The following is a 20,433-nucleotide window of genomic DNA, read 5'->3' as shown; positions in this document are numbered from 1 at the left end:
ATTTCAAATAAAGAAATTCTTCAACCTGTGCTAAGGTTAATAAAAAACCCATAAGCTCTGAGTTGAGCAGGTAGACTCTGGCCCCATAAAAATTAAAGACAGTGGGTGAGAGCCACAGGAATCCTCTCCAAGGCCATCAAGGCAACACACTTATAAAATAGGGAACACAAGGAAATCTTAGTTTGCTTGGCAACTGCTCCAGTGGATGACTCCAGAGAGACTCATCTTGTCTCTTCTTGGCTTAAGGTACAGCTTTCATGTTACAATGGCTGGTGAATAAAGCGAGTAAAATAAAAGTCCCAAACTCTTTGGAGATTTGAGAAGGCCACAGCCATATATCAAAATGTGCAATGAGGCAAAGAATCTAAGTCACTAATCTAAGTTAGCTTTTGTGCTTTTGCTTTGGAACAAAATACACCCAGTTAAAATGTCAGCCTAGGTCAAAACACTGGCCATGTTTGGAATATGCAGGCTCACTGTCAAAAATGCTGAATATCTTTTCCTGGGAGAAGAGACTAAGCAGGGATAGGAACCACCAGTGTAAGCAAAATATGTTGTTGTAACAACACATTTAATAACCTAGCCTATTATTGTGTGTGTGATGTCATAGTCACTGAACACTTCACCCCACTCCTCATCTATATTAAAGCAGCTCTCTCTTCAGAATTTCCTGAAAATCCTCAGCCTCATATTTCTTCTAATTAAAAAACCCCATGATATTCCTCCCCTCACCAAAACCAGGTGATGAATCAGGCCACTCTTTCAGGGCAGATCACCACATAAACACTTATCAAGCAGCTTTCCCAGCTGTCTCTCTTCTGGGACACTACTTGATATGTGTGTTCTACTTGATATGTGTACTCCGTGGTGTTTACTACCCATTGCTCATGATTAGCTTCATTGCCTCCATGAATTACCTGGAGAATCGTAACGACTGGCAGAAAGGGCTGACCTACCGCGACTCTCCTTTTCCATCTCTTCCTTCAATATTAACTGCCCCAGACCAGAGTTGAGCTACAAACGGCAATTAAAAAAGACATATCAATAAAATAAAGCTGACCAAGACAGTGGTAGGAATTGCTTACAGAAAGCAAAGGGGCACTTTTTGGATGGTGCTCAGAAACAGCATGAGGACAAGCTTATAACCACCTTCATGAGCTGCTCCTCCTGCAGCTGCCGGCGTCTCTGCAGCTCCTCATCATCTTCCTCCCTTCCACTTGATCTGCGTCTCATGTCAGCTCCTGCTTCCACAAAACCACAGCACAGAGAGAGCTTTGTGCATCAGTTCAACTGCAGCTCGAAGATTTCAATGCTAGTTCACAGAACTGGTCAGTTTGATTTGCTGAATAAACAAAGCAGTATTCCTCACAAAGTCAAAAGACTTTTTCAAAATTCCTTCTTAATAAAACTCACTTGGGTAGCCTGCCCTATAGTTATCAGGCTTGTTATAAACTAAACAAGAACTTAAACTACACACAAGTTCCAAACCAAGCAATGGTCCTGGATACAAAAGTCATGATTGACCCTAATATAGAAAGGAGCTCACGTTGCTGGTTCTGGAAACCTAGGGTTTAATAACACCAGCAGCTGGATTCACAGCTGAAAACCTGAAGTCTGATTCACATTTACTCTTTTATCTAGACTCAGAGAAGCAAATCTGAATTAACATTTCAAAGGGATAATGAAACTACATTAGTCTCCTAAATGAACACTCTTATTTGAAATAAACAAGGCATTGGTTTTAGTCTAAAATGAAGTAAACTAATTTGATCCATTTGATAAAGCTGAAATAAATTAAGGGACAGGTGTTCTACATTTTACTTCCTTAGCTTTTATTGAATAGTTTTTATTTTCTTGAATATTCTCAAGAAATAATCCAGTATGGATGCCAGGACAATTCCATGAATACACAGGTTGTGCTATTGCTGCAAGCATTTAGACAGCAGTTCTATTTTTTTCTGCACAGGGCTTTATCTGATATAGTTATTTACCAACCCTCTGCTGACAAACTCAGTGTTTGAAGTATGTAGACATTTCAAGTATGTAGATGACAGAGCTTCAAGTACATTGATGTTATTCCTGTGACTCAGGGACTCTACATGTTTGTCAGGTTGCAATCCCAACTGAAGGACATTTTCAAAAAGCTGCTGCTGCATGTGCAGCCCCTTCAGTTGGTCTCTGAGCTCTCCCACCCTGTGTCTCCTCTCCCAGAACTTCTGTGAGGATCCCACTGTTATGAAAGCCATACATTCCCTCACAGAGACCTGAAACAAACACCACCTCAGTGCTTCAGACATGACTTCAGGAATCAACCAGGCTAGATTGCTTATTTTATGCTACAGGGGTCAATAAAAACACAACAGAGGGAAAAAATACAAAGAAAAAAATTAAATTGATGATGCATATGGATTAAAGAAGAGAAAATATGTAGTGCAATAACACAAAAGAAAAATATGAAGTCTGTAGAAACAGTAACTCTGAAAATCAGGAATTATTTAGTCTGTTAATTGTTCCAATTCAGTCGTCGCTTCTTGCCATGAAATTAGTCATGTGGTTGGAAACAATCATGTTTTCTGTGGAATTTTTGCTATTAGCTTTGGACTAAAAGATTAAATAGCATAACTGAAAGAAGTCAGGATTGTGCGACACACCACACCTTTTAAGCTACTGCACTAGAGTTCAAAAAATTTGCTTAATATCTGTGTGATAAAGTCCTTTAGCAAAGCCTCTTCTACTCAGTGCAATTCCACAGTTTTAGACACTGAATAGTCTCACCAGGAGAACTACCCTTTGTGGTGAGCATCTGGAGTGGACACCACCTTTCCTACACATTTTTGCAGCTGCACTGTCCGTGTCCCCTGCTCAGCAGTACCTTTGGAGCCGCAGAGATGAATGGTTTGTGCTTGCATACCTATGGCAGCCAGGGAGGGAGGGCCTGGCCAGTGGTCAGTCTCAATCTTTGGTATCTCGTTGGGTGCTGGTGCATGAGCTGCTGGGAACTTGGAGGACTTGATGATATCCTCGGAGGACTTGCTCTGTGCTGCCAAGGCAGCTGCATCTAGATGGCAATCAGGGAACTTAGCTATGTAATGATCTGGAGCAAAGGTCAGCTTTATTTTGGCAAAATTTTATACTTCACAAGAAAGTTAGTTTTCAAAAGCAAACATTTTCATGTTTTGCTTTTCCAACTGCAGCTTGAAGCAAAGCAATGCCTTTTTCTTGCCAGTAGACTGGAATCAAAGCTTCCTCTCCTCCCGCATCCCCACCCCAAAGATAACCCCAAATCAGCCTTGGATTTTACTTCGGTTTCACAGTATAAGAATGATTATGCAAGAGTGAGAAAATGCAACCTAACAGTATTTGCCAATATCTCTTAAGGACAGCTGATTATTTACGAAGATGAACTCAGATTTACATACTAATAAGTTTTCCCTCTACGGGAAGCAAACTAATAGATTTGAGTAACAGTACAAATCCTAACACTACTGATGCTAATTACTTCATCTGTGAAAAGCTGCAAAACAAAGAAGAAAAGAAACCTGAAACAAGTATGTTTAACTAGGGGATTTTTTTTTTGTGCTGCATGCCCTTGCTTAGAGCATGCAGTAGTAGTAAAAGCAGATATGAACTTATTAATAAATACTAAATTCCATTAAGATCAACTTGGCAGGGCAAGGCACTTGCAAAGCAATGAACCTCACCAACAAATCAGCTTGGTAGTGGGGCTTCCACTTAAATTCCATTTTAAGCCAAAGCCAAGTAAAAGCATGTGAGGATGTGCATTATGGCTTTCTCTTCTTGACATTAAAAAATAAAAAAAAGAATCTAACAGGATTCAGTGTACATTAAACCCAAACTTAACTAGGTCTGAGCTGGAAAATGTTAGCTCAAATCACCTTTGCTTGTATGAGGCTATTGTATCAGTGGCAAGGGTTCCAGAATTTTCTTTCCTTTTCTCTTTTTTCTTTTTTAAACAGAAAGACATCTTTTAACAAAGTGATGCACTGTGCTGCTCATCCAACACGTTCCTGGTAGTTAAGCAACGTCAGTGTTAGATATCATTGGGAATTCTGAGCAGTTGATGATTGGGAAACTCTAAGCGTAACTGCAGGCATGGAGGAAGCTGGTCAGAGTTTACAAAGTTACAGAGTTTACAAAAGCATGACTTCAAACAGTACTTACGTATTAGAATTGGTGATGTCAGTGGTTAAACATTCACATGTTAATGGGAGGTGAGGAGATATATTAAAACCATAAAAATAAACAGAAACAATGTTAAGACTTTTTTTTCAAAATAAGCATATGGTTCGAAACTTAAAAAAGAAAGAGGGGAAGACCCTGATGTGACACCAGAGCAGTGTAATCTGCAGTGCTCACTCCTGACTACAGAGTGGACTTGTGGGCTTTCCTGCTCACCCCAGCTCAATGGCTCTCAGCCAACTGCTCATCTAAGCCCTGCAGTGCTGCTGATTTGCTACTTAACCCTAAATACATTTCACTGGATAAAACATCTGCAAAGGGATGAAAATTCAGAGTGTACAAATAATGGAGTCATCTGTCTTTCACCGAGGTAAATAAAAGCCATCTCTTATGCACAGCTTTCTGTTCACAACAGGAGGGAAGAGTGAACACAATCCTTTATGATGATTGCTTTATAATGTTCCTTACAAGAGTGAACACACTCCTTTAAAATGCAGCCTTCCCCTGTAGGACTAAAGACAGGCAAGGCTGTGGGCTTCTGCCATCACTGTCATTTCAGACTTACTATGACAACACCAACACCAAAATGCTTAGAGCACTGAGTTGCTGTCCAACTCAGAACCCAAACACCTGGAAAAACAAGTACAGCAAACTACCTGAGCTACATCACAGGGCTGCGAATCAAATTAGCCCTGTCAGTGATAAGTCACCTATAATATCTTCACAAATTAAAGATTCTTATTTAAAGCCACATTAAAGGTACATTCAGAATTCCAGTCTGATTATAACATCTTCATCTTTGCTGCTGAAATAAATTATTGTACTGTATCTGTTTAAAATAAGGATATTTCGTGAAGTCCCTGTCAGAAATCAGTCTGTTGTTAATCCATTTTAACATGACCAGTACCTGTACTCTTAAAATAAAAGCTTAAAGAAGAGAAATGCTGGAAAGTATCATAATGCAAACAGCAAAATCTCAGCAATTTTGCCATTAATATCCACATGGCAAGATTAAACCATCTAATCCAAATGAAACAACAGGCTTTAAAACATAATCACTTTCCAGGACATGCAATTACAGCCGCTTCAAGCTTGGACTACTAAATTTTTATGCTTGCAAAGTAAAAACTGAATGCTTTCCACTAACTGCACACTTTTTAATTCAGTTGACACTTCAACTTTGAAATAAAAAGGGAAAGGTCATTTACCGTGTTGTTTGTAGATGGGCGGTTTCCTGTAAATGTTGACACCTTGATCTGTGATATTAAGAAACAGAAAAAAGGGAATATGAAAACTACTTCAATTGTACATAAAGATAACTCAGCTACTAAAGCAATAGATATACCATATCAAGGATGTAGCACAAGAAAAAGCCAGAAAGCTATTTCTAGGTATTATACAAAATCGGATTATTTAAAGAAAACATAACAACAGGTGAAAAGTCGAAGACATGTGGTATGAAGTCCTTTGGAGCTGATTCTGTAACATGTGGATGCATCAACTCATGAACCATCAAGTTTAAAGTGGGATAAAAGAGAAGCAGGCAAGACATTTCAATGGTAAAGATAAAAGCCATTTGGGGAAAACTACCCCAAATAACTTTTGTGGAAAATTGTGCTTCAGTCAGAACAGCTCAATTTTCTTTCCAACTGACTGGCTGGATTGAACAGAGGAGAATGCAGTGAGCCTACAATTCACTTCAATAGCCACCTAGGACACTGCTTTGAACACTTCAGTGAGTCAAAGGGATTCTCTGCAGTGTTCACTGATATGCTACTAATTCTCATACCGTAAGGACAGAATTTCTTTCTTTTTTCTCTAATTTTTTTACACAAGGCCCACCATATTGCATATTACCTATGTAAATCAGAATAAAAACACTTCCCAGAACTCTAATGCAGTAAAATCTACAGCATGTCTAAATGATACCATATTTTTCCAAATAATAATCTAAGACGGGAACCATTTTGTTCTAAGCTACCTTCCCACCCGAGCCAACATTTCGTGCATTCAGCACAGCTACAAATACAAAAGCTAATCCAAAATCAGCACTACGTGCCAAAATCTTATTAGAAGAGCAAATTAAGCTACAGGGAGCTAGAAAATTAATGTCAGAAACTCATTTTGCTACTTTATGCTGCCTGAAAAAAGTTTTCAGTTACATTAGAGTGAAAGATGAAAAGGAATTTCAGAAATACATGTGCTGTATCACAGATCCAATTAAAGTGTTATAGGAGACAACTTTGCCTTTGGTGGTAAAGAAAGTTAAACTTAAAAATCTATTGAAACAGAGGCAAATCTTACTCTGCAGAACCCTACATCCTTAAATAAACAGGCAAATCATTGCACACAAAGGCTGTGGCATTTCATTCCTGTGTGGAATCTCTTATGGCCACTTGACCAGCAAACAGGTATGAACATTACAAGGGTAGTCATGCAGTGCTTTTGCGCACACGGACATCAGAAAGCTCCAGGGAGGATGGGAGCACAGCTCCTTCCGTGGCTGCACGGCCCCAGCTGGTGAGGAGAGCTCCCACACCATGCTCCAAGTCATTTCTCACAGCTATTCATGCAATTAGGCTGGAGTTTAGTTGAGGCACCAAGAGCCAGGTGAGCTAAAGCGGTTAAAAGAGCCAACCTCAGCCAAGCCAGGTCACCCTGACTGAAAGGGGATGTGCACAAAGTGTTTATCTGCCAGATTTAAGGAGAGGAGGAAGGACAGTAACCTCTGGCAGTGAGGAGGAACACCAGGCTGAAGGGAATCTGAAAATAACTGGATAGAACAAGGCTTTCAGCTAGCACTGAAGCAGCCAGATCCATGTCCAAACCCTAGGGACACACAGCTCATCCCATCAAAATCCAAGACACATGGTCTTCTCAGATGCTGGAACAACTGTGGAGCACTCCAAAACAGAGACTGCTCTCTACAGAAAGGACATCCTAAGGCACACATATCCTTGTGGATCTGCAGGTCTCTCTCAGAACACCAAGCCATTGCACAGAACAAGAAATAACCTCACCTGAAATAGAACAAGAAACACCTCACCTTTAAAAAGAAAGGGACACTAAACTAGAATTGTTGTGTTCAAGACTGAAACAAGCCACAACAATCAGAATGAACAATATATGGTAATGGCTCACTGGCCACCTCTTTTCTGTATGTGAATCAAAACCAAGTCCTCTAAAATTAGCAGAGCTATGCTGGTGCTCAGCTGGTGCAACTGTGAGAAAAATCAAGCCCTACATAGTTCATATACAGCTCAAGAGGCCATCAGCCAACCCTGAAAAATTAAGCATTCTAAGAGTGAAACACCCGACGCAGAGAATAGGAAAAAATCACAATAAACCTCTACGTTTCTTAAGGCACTAATCCTCTCAGCAAGCCCAGAAGCAGTTCCAAATCCTGAGGGTGCAACCCATGGTGAACGGTGTGAAACGATGGAGACAAGACAGAAGTTACAAAGGCTACATTCTACACTGTGACAGGACAGCAAGACACACACAGTGCCAGCTCCTACCTGGAACATGGAAATGTTTAGGGGCCTGAGCGTAAGTTGGAGTGAGAGGGCGACTGTCAGGCCGATAGGGGACAGGGGAGTTCCGACCGCTGGACGGCTCATTGCCTCCAATGAAAGAATGGAGAAAACAAAATGAGAAGAGGGAGAGCAATAATAAAAAAAATAAATAAAAAAAAAAAAAAAGGCAAGCCCAATCAAACCCAAACAAAACTGGTGGAATCAAAACCTCCAGGGAGAAAAGAAGTTGAAACAAAAATATAAATACAAACAATAAGGAGAACTGGTAGTAGCCCTGGTGACTTTTTTTCCCCACTGATATTCCTGCAGAGACAAAAATTCATGTTCAGGCTGGAGTTGAGGTTTGAGCAGCTCAGACTCATTCTGATGGCATGCAGGCTGGAGCTCACAGCTGGTGATTAGATGGGCAGTATAGGAAAGAAGAATGGAAAGTTACTTGACAATGATTTTTTTAGTACGGAGATTGATATTTGGAATTAATAGGCGCAAACACAGAGCAGAGTAGTTGATATGCAAACCCAAAGCAGATAGAAGCAGATGCTGGCAGTAACTACAGTTCACTAAACCAAAAGGGTACAGAAACTAGAAACAGAAAATAGCTGTTAGGTCACTTGGCCCATATTTAAAGGCATAACTGTTCCTCAAACACTCTTTCATTGGTTTAGGAAAATTCTGATATGGCAAAATAATTTGTAAAGCAATGCAGCCCATCTGGTGGCTGAGCACACATCGTTCGTGCCGCTCCAAATCTGTCAATGCCAAATTTGGTTCTGATAAAAATACTTCCCCACTGCTGATTTAGCAAATCTGAATCTAATATCTAAAAACCTTAGTTCTAGTTTGCACACACAGTTTGTTCCATTCGTTGCATTACTTTTACTGGGACTACCTCTTTTTCTCCTGACAATGCACCACAGCAATCCAATGGCCCTGAAAATTTCTGTGTCTTGCCAGGGAGGGAGGGCTGTTGCACAACCACGATGGTGGATCCCAAGGATCAAGACTTAACAGCCAGATATCCATTCACATCTGTGTATGTGTACCTTGAAAGAATGCAGCTGACTCTTTTATTGTATTGTTCTTCAAACTAAAGCAAACTCACACAAAGAAAACCATCCACACGGGTGCTTATTTCACATGGGTGGGCGTGACCCCAGCAGTGAAAAGTAGGGGAACACTAAGTCTCTTCCATTTTTGAAGTATGCACAAGGACTTAAAAAACCCTAGACATGTTGATTAAGAAAGCAGGAAAAAAAAATGGAGGGTGCAGGAGGAAATGATAACAAATACAGAAGGGCTATAAAACATAAGAAAAAATAAATTTCAGGCCTGTTTCTTATGTCCTATTAGAGGCCCAGCACCTTAGACTCAGCACACTATTTATCTATTTGAGGTGGGGAAACAGGTGTGGGAGAAGGAAAAAAGAAGTTTTCTTTACAATTTACACAATAAATCCTCTTTTACTTGAACAGTCATCTACCAATCTAAGAGGCACTAAAGGGGAAAAGAAAAAAGCTCTTTTACAATCCTTGCTGAGATTGCCCCAGAGGCTTCAGCCAGTATATAAGTTAACCCACTGCATACAACTGTTTTAAAAATTACATGCACAGTTCAGGGGGCTTGGCTGTACAAAATTTGTCCAGAAGAATGCATGTGCAAAATTCTATATTTAGCACTTTGACATTTCAGCCCTAAATGACATGATGCTCTTTCAACCACATGTGTTGATGGTGGTTTTCAATTCTGGGTGCAGAGATGCTGAGCTTCTGGCCAGGTAACAGTAAGGGTTAGGTTTGCTACCTCTGAAAAGCAGCATGAATGAATAGTTAAACATTATTGTTATATCTCAATCTATAGGCCTTTACTTAGCAATTCCAATATTGTGATCTACTTCTCTACCCTTTGAGATATTGTGATGGTGAAACACCTCACTTGATTTTACTTATTTCTCTTGATTCTGCTGAGAAATTTTGAGTTAGTTTTCAGCAAAATCATTGTTTTATAAGGAAAAAACCCATCAATATTAATATGTCTTGAGAAACAGTTGTTTATAGAAAACATGTCACTCTGCCTTTTTGCTTCCTTTGGCAATAATACTCAATGGAAGAGAAAAAACAAAAGGGATTTATTGGCCTGTGGACTGGTCTCAACAGAAGAGTCACATATACATTTTACCTGTTGGGAACTGGTAGACTAAATGTGTGCACGTTCAATTTGCAAGGCTTCTATCACCAACACTACAAATACAGGGAAGAAACCCCTCTTAGATTCCTCTCTACCTCTAGACACAACTAAGTGTGCTCACACCCATAAACGCATGCTGGCTGGTCTTGCATCTGGGACACAGATAATTTGTTCAGAGAGAACTGGACATGCTGTATAATGCACCCAGTACCAGGCAGACAGTCACTGTGGTATCATCCTGCATGTGATGCTTTATAGATGCCTCTGTTGGCTTCTATTTCCTGGGGTACCTAATGACTCCTGCTAGTAGTAACAAATAACTCCCCTTTACACTTCCTCAGCCTCATTGCCTCCAGCCTCTGCAAGAAGGAATGGTACATCCACTTCGATTCCCATCAGGCCATCCCTGAGGAGCCCACTCTCATAACGAGGCTTAAGTGCTTGGGATGCAGCAGCAAAACCACCCACAATTTATGGAAGCAGTGCCAACATCTGTGGAATGTGCACATTCACAGAGGAAAGCAGAACTCCTGGCTGCCTGTACCTGTTTCCCAGGGCCTCATGGCCAGCCTGCTTGCAGCTTTACATAAAAACCCACTGAATTTGGGTTCCTTGCCTGCACAGAAATGGCTCTTGTACTGTTGCAGATATGCTGTAACTACTCTTAACTCCCCAAAGCAACAAGAGCACTCCGGTTCACCAACACTGTAGAAAGAACTAATTCTCACACCCTGGTCATGAAGTTGAATATGTCTGTGTGTAGGTGGGGGGATGTTAAGAGATAATGGAACAAGCTTAATCTAAAAATCAATCATTAGAGCACAGCAGAAGGGAAATTCAGAGGCTTTTTTTTTCTTTCTTTTTACTCCATCAGGTAGTGTTTTCTATAGCTGAATTTGTTAGGCAAGTTGCCCTAGCAGCCAGGAATAGTATTGCTTGCCCACACACAGCCCAGTGTAATGCAGGTCCCTGCTGCCTTCTGAAGTGCTCATCACTGGGCTCACTGTGGGATTCACAAGCTCAGCTCACAGAATCAGGCCAAAAAAACCCATATGCAACCAACACAGCCTTCTGTCAACTTGCAAGCAACACTGAGCCTTCTGTCAGGTTCCAGTTTAGTTGCTCTACTTCTGAGTAGACATGGGAAAACAAGCTCCACAGTACCTGAAACCCTTACTCCTGTTCAGGTTTTGTCAAACTATCATACATCTTCTTGAACAGATGTGTAGCCTTTATTTCACACACGAAACTGAAAATCATTGAAAAATCATTGAAAAACACAACTGTCTTCCGGAGCAGAACTTTCACCTGCATCCACAAAACCCTGGAAGCAGTTACCGGGTACAGAAAGCATTTGATTTCAGAGACCTGCCTCAGGGAAGGAGTGAGGGAACCTATGAAAATCAAGGTCCAAATTCTCTATGAAGGTGGATAGATTCCTCATGGGAAGGTCTGCGAGCAAAGGAATACACATTACTTTGGAACCCTTTTACATGGAAATCTTATGGGGGCTTTGCAATATTCTTGAATGCCTCTGAAAAATTCTAGGCATGCAAGATGAAATCCTGGCTCTCAATGAGGGTTCTGTCTCTGATTTCAGAAGGGTCAGGGTTTCTTTCATTTGTGGACTTGTTTTAGTTCTTTCATAGCAAAGACAGTGCTTTATTGAGGCAAGACCAAATTCAATGGAGAGTCCAAATTAGATTAAATGAAGTTTAAACTGATGCACTCTTCCAGCTTTTTCAACATATATGTTACATCAACAAACTCTCATGTTTAGCCCCTTTCACTCGTCCAATTTCTTTATTTTTGGCTGTGTTTATAAGGTTTAATCATTATGCTTCTTTAAGCCTTATGTTATATGAAAACACACTGAAACTGGTCTAAATGTCTTCTTTTCTGGCCTGAGTATACAAAATAACAGGGGTGTTATGTGTAATATGACACTTCACTTATCATTATGCTGCTGGGAAATCATGCCCCTTTACCAAAGCAGTTGAGAAATGATCAATTTCTTTATTTTTGGCTGTGTTTATAAGGTTTAATCATTATGCTTCTTTAAGCCTTATGTTATATGAAAACACACTGAAACTGGTCTAAATGTCTTCTTTTCTGGCCTGAGTATACAAAATAACAGGGGTGTTATGTGTAATATGACACTTCACTTATCATTATGCTGCTGGGAAATCATGCCCCTTTACCAAAGCAGTTGAGAAATGATCTGTATTTTCTGACTCCTAAAGGGAAAACCCCCAAAAGATACCATTTTGTGAAATCTTTCTTACAAACCTACATCAAGGTCACCTTCTTGCTAAAAGTACAAGTGAGAAAGGCTGAGCCACTAAAAAGATCACATGGTGCCTCTTCTGTCCCAAAATTTGAGCTTTCCGGAGCTTGGCTGAGTTATGACACATAAATGCTGTCCAGGCCTTCAGAAAATTGAAGATTCCTACAACAGCTTTCAGGACATACCTGATAAAAACCATACTCCTCCCCTCTCTCTACCGCACTTGCAATCCCACTTGGCCTTTTCTAACAATAACTGAGAAAGATACCTGACCTACATGCCAAGGTGATTCTTTGCAATCTGAAAACAATAAACATGGATTTTCAATAGTTCTTCTCATTTATCTGTTGAAGAAACTATTTTCTCAACAGAAAAAGAATGAAAATGCCACTTGAAAGAGTGTGAGCATTAATTTGGATTTACAGCAAAGAAATGTTGAAATTGCAAGGACTATGAATTAACTGCATGCTGAAATGAGCAGTATAGCTATTTTTAAGGGTCCCAATCTTTTTAAGTGATATTTTTTCTTAACAATAGAGACATAGTAGAAAAGTGGACAGTGCGATTATCAAAAATTATCTTAAAAAAGGCAAGAATAAAATTAGTGGTGGTGATCTGAATGCTGAAAGAGCTATGATGTTGAGATCTCTTAGCGTTTCCTGAAACTTCATGGCAACAACTTTCTTGCAACTGCTTTTAATTATCTCCAGTTTATGGATATCTATATTAATCAATGGTGTCAGATTGGAATCTATGTTCAATTTACTCAGCTTTGTCTTTTTGAGCTCTGGTAGGTGATATAAGCTATGACCTTCTCCCCTCAAACAGAAGAGATGGCCCAGCCAAGGGCTCCAATAGAACTCAGAGTAAAACCACATTCACAAAAAGCAAGAAATAAAACTAAAAGCTTATTGAGCTAAATGAGTTCCTTGAACAGACACAGTGAAAGAAGAATCCTCCAAATCAAACTATGGAAAGTAAAAGATTTTTAAAAAGACCAGATCCTCAGATAATGTAAATCCTTGCAGTGCTACTGCCTTCAGCAGAGCCTGCTGATTTGCACTAGCTGAGGAATGGCCTAGAGATTTTCATTTTAATTTGTTGGGCCCTAATTATTGCTAAGGTGAATAACAAAGATTAAGTTCCTTGTTGCCATTGATCTTTATATAATCTCTTTTCTTTTTCTTCTGCATATGTTTGATCACCTTGTTCTCATTCAGGCAATACTGTAATCAAATTTTCACTGCATGTTTTAAGAATGAGGCAGTAATAATTAAATTTGATAAACTAACTGCTGAAGGGATTCTTGTGTACTGCTCTAGAAAGAAGCTAAATTAGGCACATACAGGTTCTGAGTAATAAATGACAATGCTTCTCTGTGTACTTCTACCAGGTAAATGCTTAGTGACTCTTCAACTAGGGCCCTTAGAAATGACATATTTCCTCCAAAAAAAGGACATTATGTCTGTTCTAAACGTAGTTTTGAGTGCAACAGCACATTTCGAGGCATGCTCAGCTACACAGCCATAGGCAACCTCCCCGAGACACGCCTTCACAGCTCTGCCAGAGCGCCAACAGATCTCCAGCCTGGAGGGTACTCCCTGGAGAGAGGCCTGGCTCCTTACCTTTGACATGGGGGATGAAGTGGTGTCGGAATGGGGAGTTGGGGCGGGAGTCATGGAGCGCGGGGCCGCTGGAGCGCGGGGGTGCCACGCGCCGCGCGCCCAGAGCCAGCAGCTCTGCGGCGGCGGGGAGGCGGGGGCAGGACAGAACGGAGACAAAGAAAAGCAATAAGAGACAGGCAGGGAAGGAGGCTTCGAAGGAAGCAGAAAAAAAAAGGCATTGAACAATTAGGATTCTGGAAAGAAGGAAGGAGAAAAGACAACAAAACGGTTAAAGACGCGCCAAAGGGCCCCGTAAATGTTAAAACAAAATTACAGGAAGTGTTAGGAAGAGAGGCTTAGGTTTGAACTGCATCGCTAATTTAGCACAACATCATTGGCTTAATGAGCTTCTGAGCAATGCCTTGTTACCAGAAAGTAGCCTGCTACCAGCATGCAAACATCACAAACATTGACGCTCAATTAGTTAAGAAAGCAGCTGGTTTGAAAAGTGCCTGACCAAAAAATGTCACTCAAGAGGCATGCAATCTGTTTTCTATTGTTTTATGACATTCAAAAAATGCTGCCAACATCAGCTAGGGCACCAGTGGAGGAAAAGGCTGCAAACTTTTTCAGAATTTGTAGCACTTGATTTTTGAAGAACCTTATCCTGACAACGTCAGTACAGCAGTTCACTTCTCTCTCAAGGGCTAGCTGGGAGCAAAAGAGAAGTGATCTGGAACCACTGGGTTTATTCAGAGAGAAACTATTCTTGCAAAATAACGTGGTGAAAAGAAGTGCTATTAGGAGGAAAAAAAACACATATGTTTGTGCTATTATTCAATAAATAATTACTTCAGGAAAATTATTGAAGTAGCTTTAACAATTACCCCAAAACAGGGTATGAAACATCAAATGACAAATTATACAGAATTACTTCTGTGTCATATGAGGATCAGTAACAGGTGAGCCCAAGATGAGATCATCTGAACACAGATAAGTTTGAACAAATATCTCTCTAGAAAATCCTTCAGGCTGTGGATTTTGGAAAATTTTACATTGGATCACAAGTCCGGCTTGAGCCCATCTGCCCATCACAAGAGTTACATAAACAGAGATTGCTTCTGGGGAAGGTCTTTGACTGAACACAGACAGTAAAACTCAATCACAATCAAGTCTGGAATAGAGCAGAGATTTGTTCATATCTGAGACAACAGATAAAAATGGAAAAATCCCCTCAGACATGGAGAACCAAGGGACAGAAGTTTGCAGCTTTTTCACGTTTTCAAGTCCCTTTCAGTTTCAGTTGTAATGTCATCTTAAAACACAGTCATGTTGTCAGCACTAAGTATCAGACACAATTTGCTTCTGTCCCACCTCCCTTGGGTCCCTTAAATAAGGCATTCACTGACAGACACAGTGGGCTGCTTTCAGCCCACCCCCACTAGGAAATGGCTACAGCATTCAAGTTCCACAGTGGTGGCTCTATTATAAATCTTTAATTTTAAAAATGCAGCTCCTATTGCATATGGGCTTTTGGCATCCCAACTGTTCAGCTGTAATCACCAAGGAAGATGAAACCGTGCAATTGTATCAATTAATTTAAAAACAGATCACAAAGATTTAATTCATTACCATACACAATAAAATCAGTCTTGAAAAGTCTTAAATGAGTAGCATTTAGCAATACATTTTTATGCATTTTGGGTGTGGATGAATAGTTCATTTTCATATCATGCTTTTAGATACACAACCAGTAATTTGAAGGCACTGGGAACCTGAATGACCTGCAAATTTTCTGTATTGTACATAGGACTTGGTACATCACTGCTAAACCAGAAATAAAATACGTTTTCAAGTGTTCCTGGGCAATTGCCTACAGCTTTAATTAAAAAGATACTTTCTGAGTCCATGTCTTAAAAACTGACAAGCAATTTGGAACATATGGGTGTTTTGCTTCTGAATATGAGATTCTATGGCTGCATCAAGCTTTAAAGGAATTTTTTACAAGAGAACAAACCTAAATTACTAACTTCTGTACAGTCAAGCCATAATTTTTGTTTCCATTATGTGATACTTTTCCCAAACTCCAGAATGAACTTTGCGATTCACCGCTGCAAATTTTCTCTTGCTTTCAGAAACATACAAATATTTTAAAAAGAATTGACTGGAAACAAAACCAGAAGATCCATATTTATGATGCAAGAAACAGTCAGCCTAGTGCAAAAGACTATGTCAATCCAGAACAAAAAATCAGGTAGAAAACGAGACATTAAAATATACAACAATTTTTCAATCCTAGACTTCCACTTCTAAGAGAAAGAAGTGCTTCACTGCACCACTGAGTGACATAATAAAGAAACATTATTTTTGCATGGACTTGTAAAGCAGTTGGCCTTACCAGGTCTGTGGAAGTGCTGGGGGGAACGTGACATGGTGGGGGTGTAGCTGTGCCGGCTGTACACGGGAGAGTTAATGGAGCCCTGGCTGGTAGACCGGTGAATCATGCGGTCCCGAACGTCCTGGTAGCCCTGCAGGACAGAGGCAGCCACTGGTAAATGTAAAGGCACAGAACACATTTTTAGCAGCACTTAAGTTCCGTGGATCTGAAGGCATCAGCAGAAGCGACTGAAATAGCAACATCCCTTAAGCTTTCAACCTACTTCATTAGCACTGCTCTCCAAGGATCTGCTCCAACCCATTTTTATAGTCAGAATTCAGTCTTGGAAGGTTCCAGCTCCACCTAATTCTATTTCTATTAAACTTTATCATAATCCTAGATTTACCCACATTCCCTGACTCCATAAGGGAAGCTACATCCAGAGCATGTGTGTCCTGCAGTGTCCTGCACAAGACACACGAGCTGGCCATCAGCGAGCTAACTTGGAGACCAGCAAGAATTCAATAGCTGCAGCAGAGAGCTCTCTATGGCTAAACTGACCATGTGTCACCAGCTACATTAGCAGGTATTTATATCCAAATCAGATTCCCCATGCATCTGAAAACATGACACCTTGTACAGCAAAATTCAGTGTACTTGATTTCCTGGGGGTAGAAACAGGCAATAAAAGAAACAAACAAAAAACCTCAAAACAAACTACACCCTCACCCCCCACCCCTCCATGAAGCAAACTAAACCAGGACAAAAGGGAAAGGACTGATTAATGCATGAAGATTTACAAGAAATTTTACAGTCCCTTAGTTTTTAACTAGTAGCAATAAGTACAGCTTTTATGTTGCAAAGAAGCAACAGGATAATGCAATGATAACGATTCTGCATCTACTGTATCCTGACAAATGACAACTGCTCCATGTTATTAGGATGTTCAAATTAACTCCTCTGGCAAAGCAAAACCAAACCAGACCATATAGTTATGTTTTCTTCAAGACAAAACTGCAAATGTTTCAGTAGCAAACATGGGTTATTATTTGGATGCTTAGAGCAGCATTTTGTCTCCTGTAAATCCTGCAGCTCTCGAGACCTGAATCCGCCCGTGCCACAAGGAGCAGGATTGTACCAGAAGTGACGCCTGCTGGACACAGGGCTCTGCTTTACAGACAGCAAGTGAAAGGAGTAGCAGCTCCACTTCTTGTACAATCTCTCAGTAAGAGCATCATGCTTCCTTCTTAGAAATAATTTTTGTTAAGTTTCAACACTGAGGAAAACATGCCTGTGTGGCACACAGAGATGGATCCGACTGACAACAAACCCAACGCCTGCACTGGCTCAAGGGAATAATTCTAATCACAGTAGGACACTGCCCCCAAAGGTTCCACCAAACTTACTTCTGCAGAAGGGGTAGGTGATAAAGTCCTTGGAGACTGCAAAGATATAAAAAATAAGGTTATGAAATATCATTGCATATGCTGGGCCAGAAAATGGTAATCTAAACATTGCTGCAGATACTCTGACATGTGACAGTGTAAAGTGGCAATGCAGAAATCACCGAGACCATTCCAGCAATGGAATCTGGTTTTTTCACTTGATTCAGGGACTGGTCCATAAATGATTGATATTTAAAGTTTCTGGGAGAATCTTTATAGGCGTGATTAATTCAGTCAAGTACCATGCAAGATCATCTTAGCCATCTAATCATTGTGGTAATTAAAACATAGCTGTAAAGATCAAAATCAGAGAGAGTTATTAATTTAACAACCATGCCTGTCATGAAGAAATCTTTAAAATGGAAATCAAAAGTAAATACACTTAACTCAAAGCTTTGCATGGAAAATCAAAATACAGAATATCTTCCAGGATGAAGAATGTTTTCCTTCCAACACACACACTCTGGCAAAAATGTGCTTCTCCCCAGGGCCTTACATTTCATACCCATGCAAAGGAGCACGTAGTTGTCATCAACATTTCTTTGATATGACCTCCTTTAAATCTCTGTGTTCCTCTATGGTTACGTAAGGAGAACAGACAGGAAATACAAGCATGTGTACTGAAAGAACTGCACAAAGGCCAGTGGGCAGAAATATGCACAATATTATGAAAAGTTTCTGTAACAGAGACAGGGAAACTGAGGCAAGAAATACCTTTAGATGAAACATATGATTATGCATATACTGATGGTACAAACAAGAATAAAGGCTATGTGTAATTACCAGTTATGTGCTCTTCAACCACCAGGCAATTTGAAGTTGGGAGATCAGGATTTAATTATTTCCTTTGTGCACAAAACTTCAATATTATTTGTCACAGTAAACTGGCTAAGAGATGATGCTTTTAAATAAGACCCCAATTATAGAATGATATAGTTATTAAGATAATATCTCAGAAGCAAAACTGCTGATTCTAGTCCAACTACTACACTAATGTACAACAGCAGTAGTGTAAAATGTATGCAGAGTTTCTGGTAATAAATATCCAGCTGGTAGATAGCCATAAATTTTGGATTGAGAGACCATTCACTCTCATGGAGCTGGTGACACTGGGAATGCTAAGTATCCAAACAAAGGAACAACATTTTTTATGTCATCTCCTTCTCAGCAAGTTTCCATAAAGCTGTTAAAAACTGCTTTTGTTACTTTCCATCAAAGCCTTGAAAGTATTTTATATTCATATTTTCCTACTTCCTATCATCTAACAGCAGCAGCTGTAAAACCTTGCTCCACACAGTGCTTTGGAACAACATTCTCTGAAAAACTGAGAGCTAACCTAAAACTTCCAATATGAATGAAAAAAGCACATGTTGTGAGGTACATTCCCATATTTTTCAACTAGCAATTCATGTGTTACTCTAAATAAATGAATTTCTGTCATCTGCTGGGGTTACCTGGATGCTGAGGTAATGGCTACAGTAAAAGGTAGTCATAGGAATCTAAGACTGGGAAGGCAGCCCAGAAAGTAGCATGCTGAATCCAGGTATTTTTCCCTTCTTGTATTTTTACTTCATCACTAGCTGACATCGTCTCGTGGCTTTTTGGGAAATGGAACCTCACTCTGCAGCCAAGTTATTGTTTCATCATGCACAGGTGAACTGTCAGATCTCAAACTCTGAGGCTGCCAAGGAATGTTTGCTTCTCCAGGTCTTTCAAAACCTGGTCTATCACAGAAGGCCACACTATGATCAGTTTGAAACACTCTGTGCAGGCAAGTGAGAAAAGCAGCTCCATCCCAGAACAGCAAGCCAGTGGAAATACAGTGATGACTCCAGAAGGGGGAAGGGAAAGAGATAGAGGAAGGGGAAGGGGAAAGAGAAAAGAAAGAGGGTTTGTTCTGACCAAACTTACATGAAAATTTCTGCTGCAACAGGCTCAATTCTCAGTTGCTTTGAATCTGAGAGTCTGCACTAATATCTGAAGCCACAAAGGTAATTTTGTCATCTGGGAAATTTTTGCTAGCTTTTACAGGTGTCATTCTGCCTTTCACACTGATGCCATTTTAGCTGTCTTTTACCTGAACTACCAGGTGGGATCCCTGCTCCATTTTGAAGCACCTATCATGTTAGAAAAAAAATCCTTTTTTCATTTCATGTCTGTTTGTTTAGTGAAAGGTGCTTCAGAGCATTTAGTGTCTTCAACAAACAGAACACTTGAAATAAAAGGACATAAAGTGCTGCTTCTCGATATATATCCAACAAAAGCTGGAGCTGAGAAGAGACGGCCTCAGTGCTCACCAAGTTGCTGCTTGCAAGGCAGAAGTGACAGGTCCCAAAAAACCTGAATACCTGACAGTTTCTGGGAACTTCCTCGTCGGTAGCAGAGAATTAATTTCCGACCTGGTTTGTGTTTGCAAGGCCGATGACGGGCGGAGCCGGCCCGGGCTCCCCGCGAGAGGGCGCCGGGACAGCGCGGGAGGAGCGAGCCGGGAGCGCGGCCCCACGCCGGCTCCGCTCACTGCCGTGCTGTTTTCTCTCTTTCTGTGGCTAAAATGCATCGTTTTCGTGCAGATTATTCCCTAGAATAAAGGTTTGTGTCCACCTCTGGATTAACTTTGGTGCCTCTTGCGCATCTCCCCTTGTACACTCAAAAATCTTTCTTTGCTGAGACTGGTGATTTTTTTTTTTTTTTCTTTTTAAATCATGGTGAGGGGCATTTGTAGTTCTACAAGCATAAACTGAGGGTCCCCTTTTATTTAACAGCAACACATACACACCCTTTGCAAAGAGAATGCAGGATA

General features: G+C 40.4%; 1 protein-coding gene across 3 annotated transcripts in view; it reads right to left on the bottom strand.

Annotated features, from left to right (window-relative positions):
• Positions 1-20,433, bottom strand: part of ABLIM1 (actin binding LIM protein 1) — a 144,781-nt gene that overhangs the window by 13,090 nt on the left and 111,258 nt on the right. The window contains exons 12-18 of one of the 3 annotated variants that reach the window (XM_053949256.1): positions 17,595-17,630; positions 16,210-16,339; positions 7,719-7,823; positions 5,409-5,456; positions 2,912-3,058; positions 1,150-1,241; positions 918-1,014 (exon numbers count right to left, since the gene is read on the bottom strand). In XM_053949256.1, the coding sequence (XP_053805231.1) occupies positions 918-1,014; positions 1,150-1,241; positions 2,912-3,058; positions 5,409-5,456; positions 7,719-7,823; positions 16,210-16,339; positions 17,595-17,630 (655 nt within the window). Of the gene's footprint in view, positions 1-917; positions 1,015-1,149; positions 1,242-2,872; positions 3,059-5,408; positions 5,457-7,718; positions 7,824-16,209; positions 16,340-17,594; positions 17,631-20,433 lie in introns of all 3 variants that reach the window. The other 2 variants (XM_053949254.1, XM_053949255.1) reach the window with 2 other exon arrangements.

The sequence above is a fragment of the Vidua chalybeata genome, chromosome 8, assembly GCF_026979565.1.
Source record: "Vidua chalybeata isolate OUT-0048 chromosome 8, bVidCha1 merged haplotype, whole genome shotgun sequence".
Classification (NCBI taxonomy): Eukaryota; Metazoa; Chordata; class Aves; order Passeriformes; family Viduidae; genus Vidua; species Vidua chalybeata.
The sequence above is the reverse complement of the archived record's forward strand: the minus strand, read 5'-3'. Positions and strand labels throughout refer to the sequence as shown.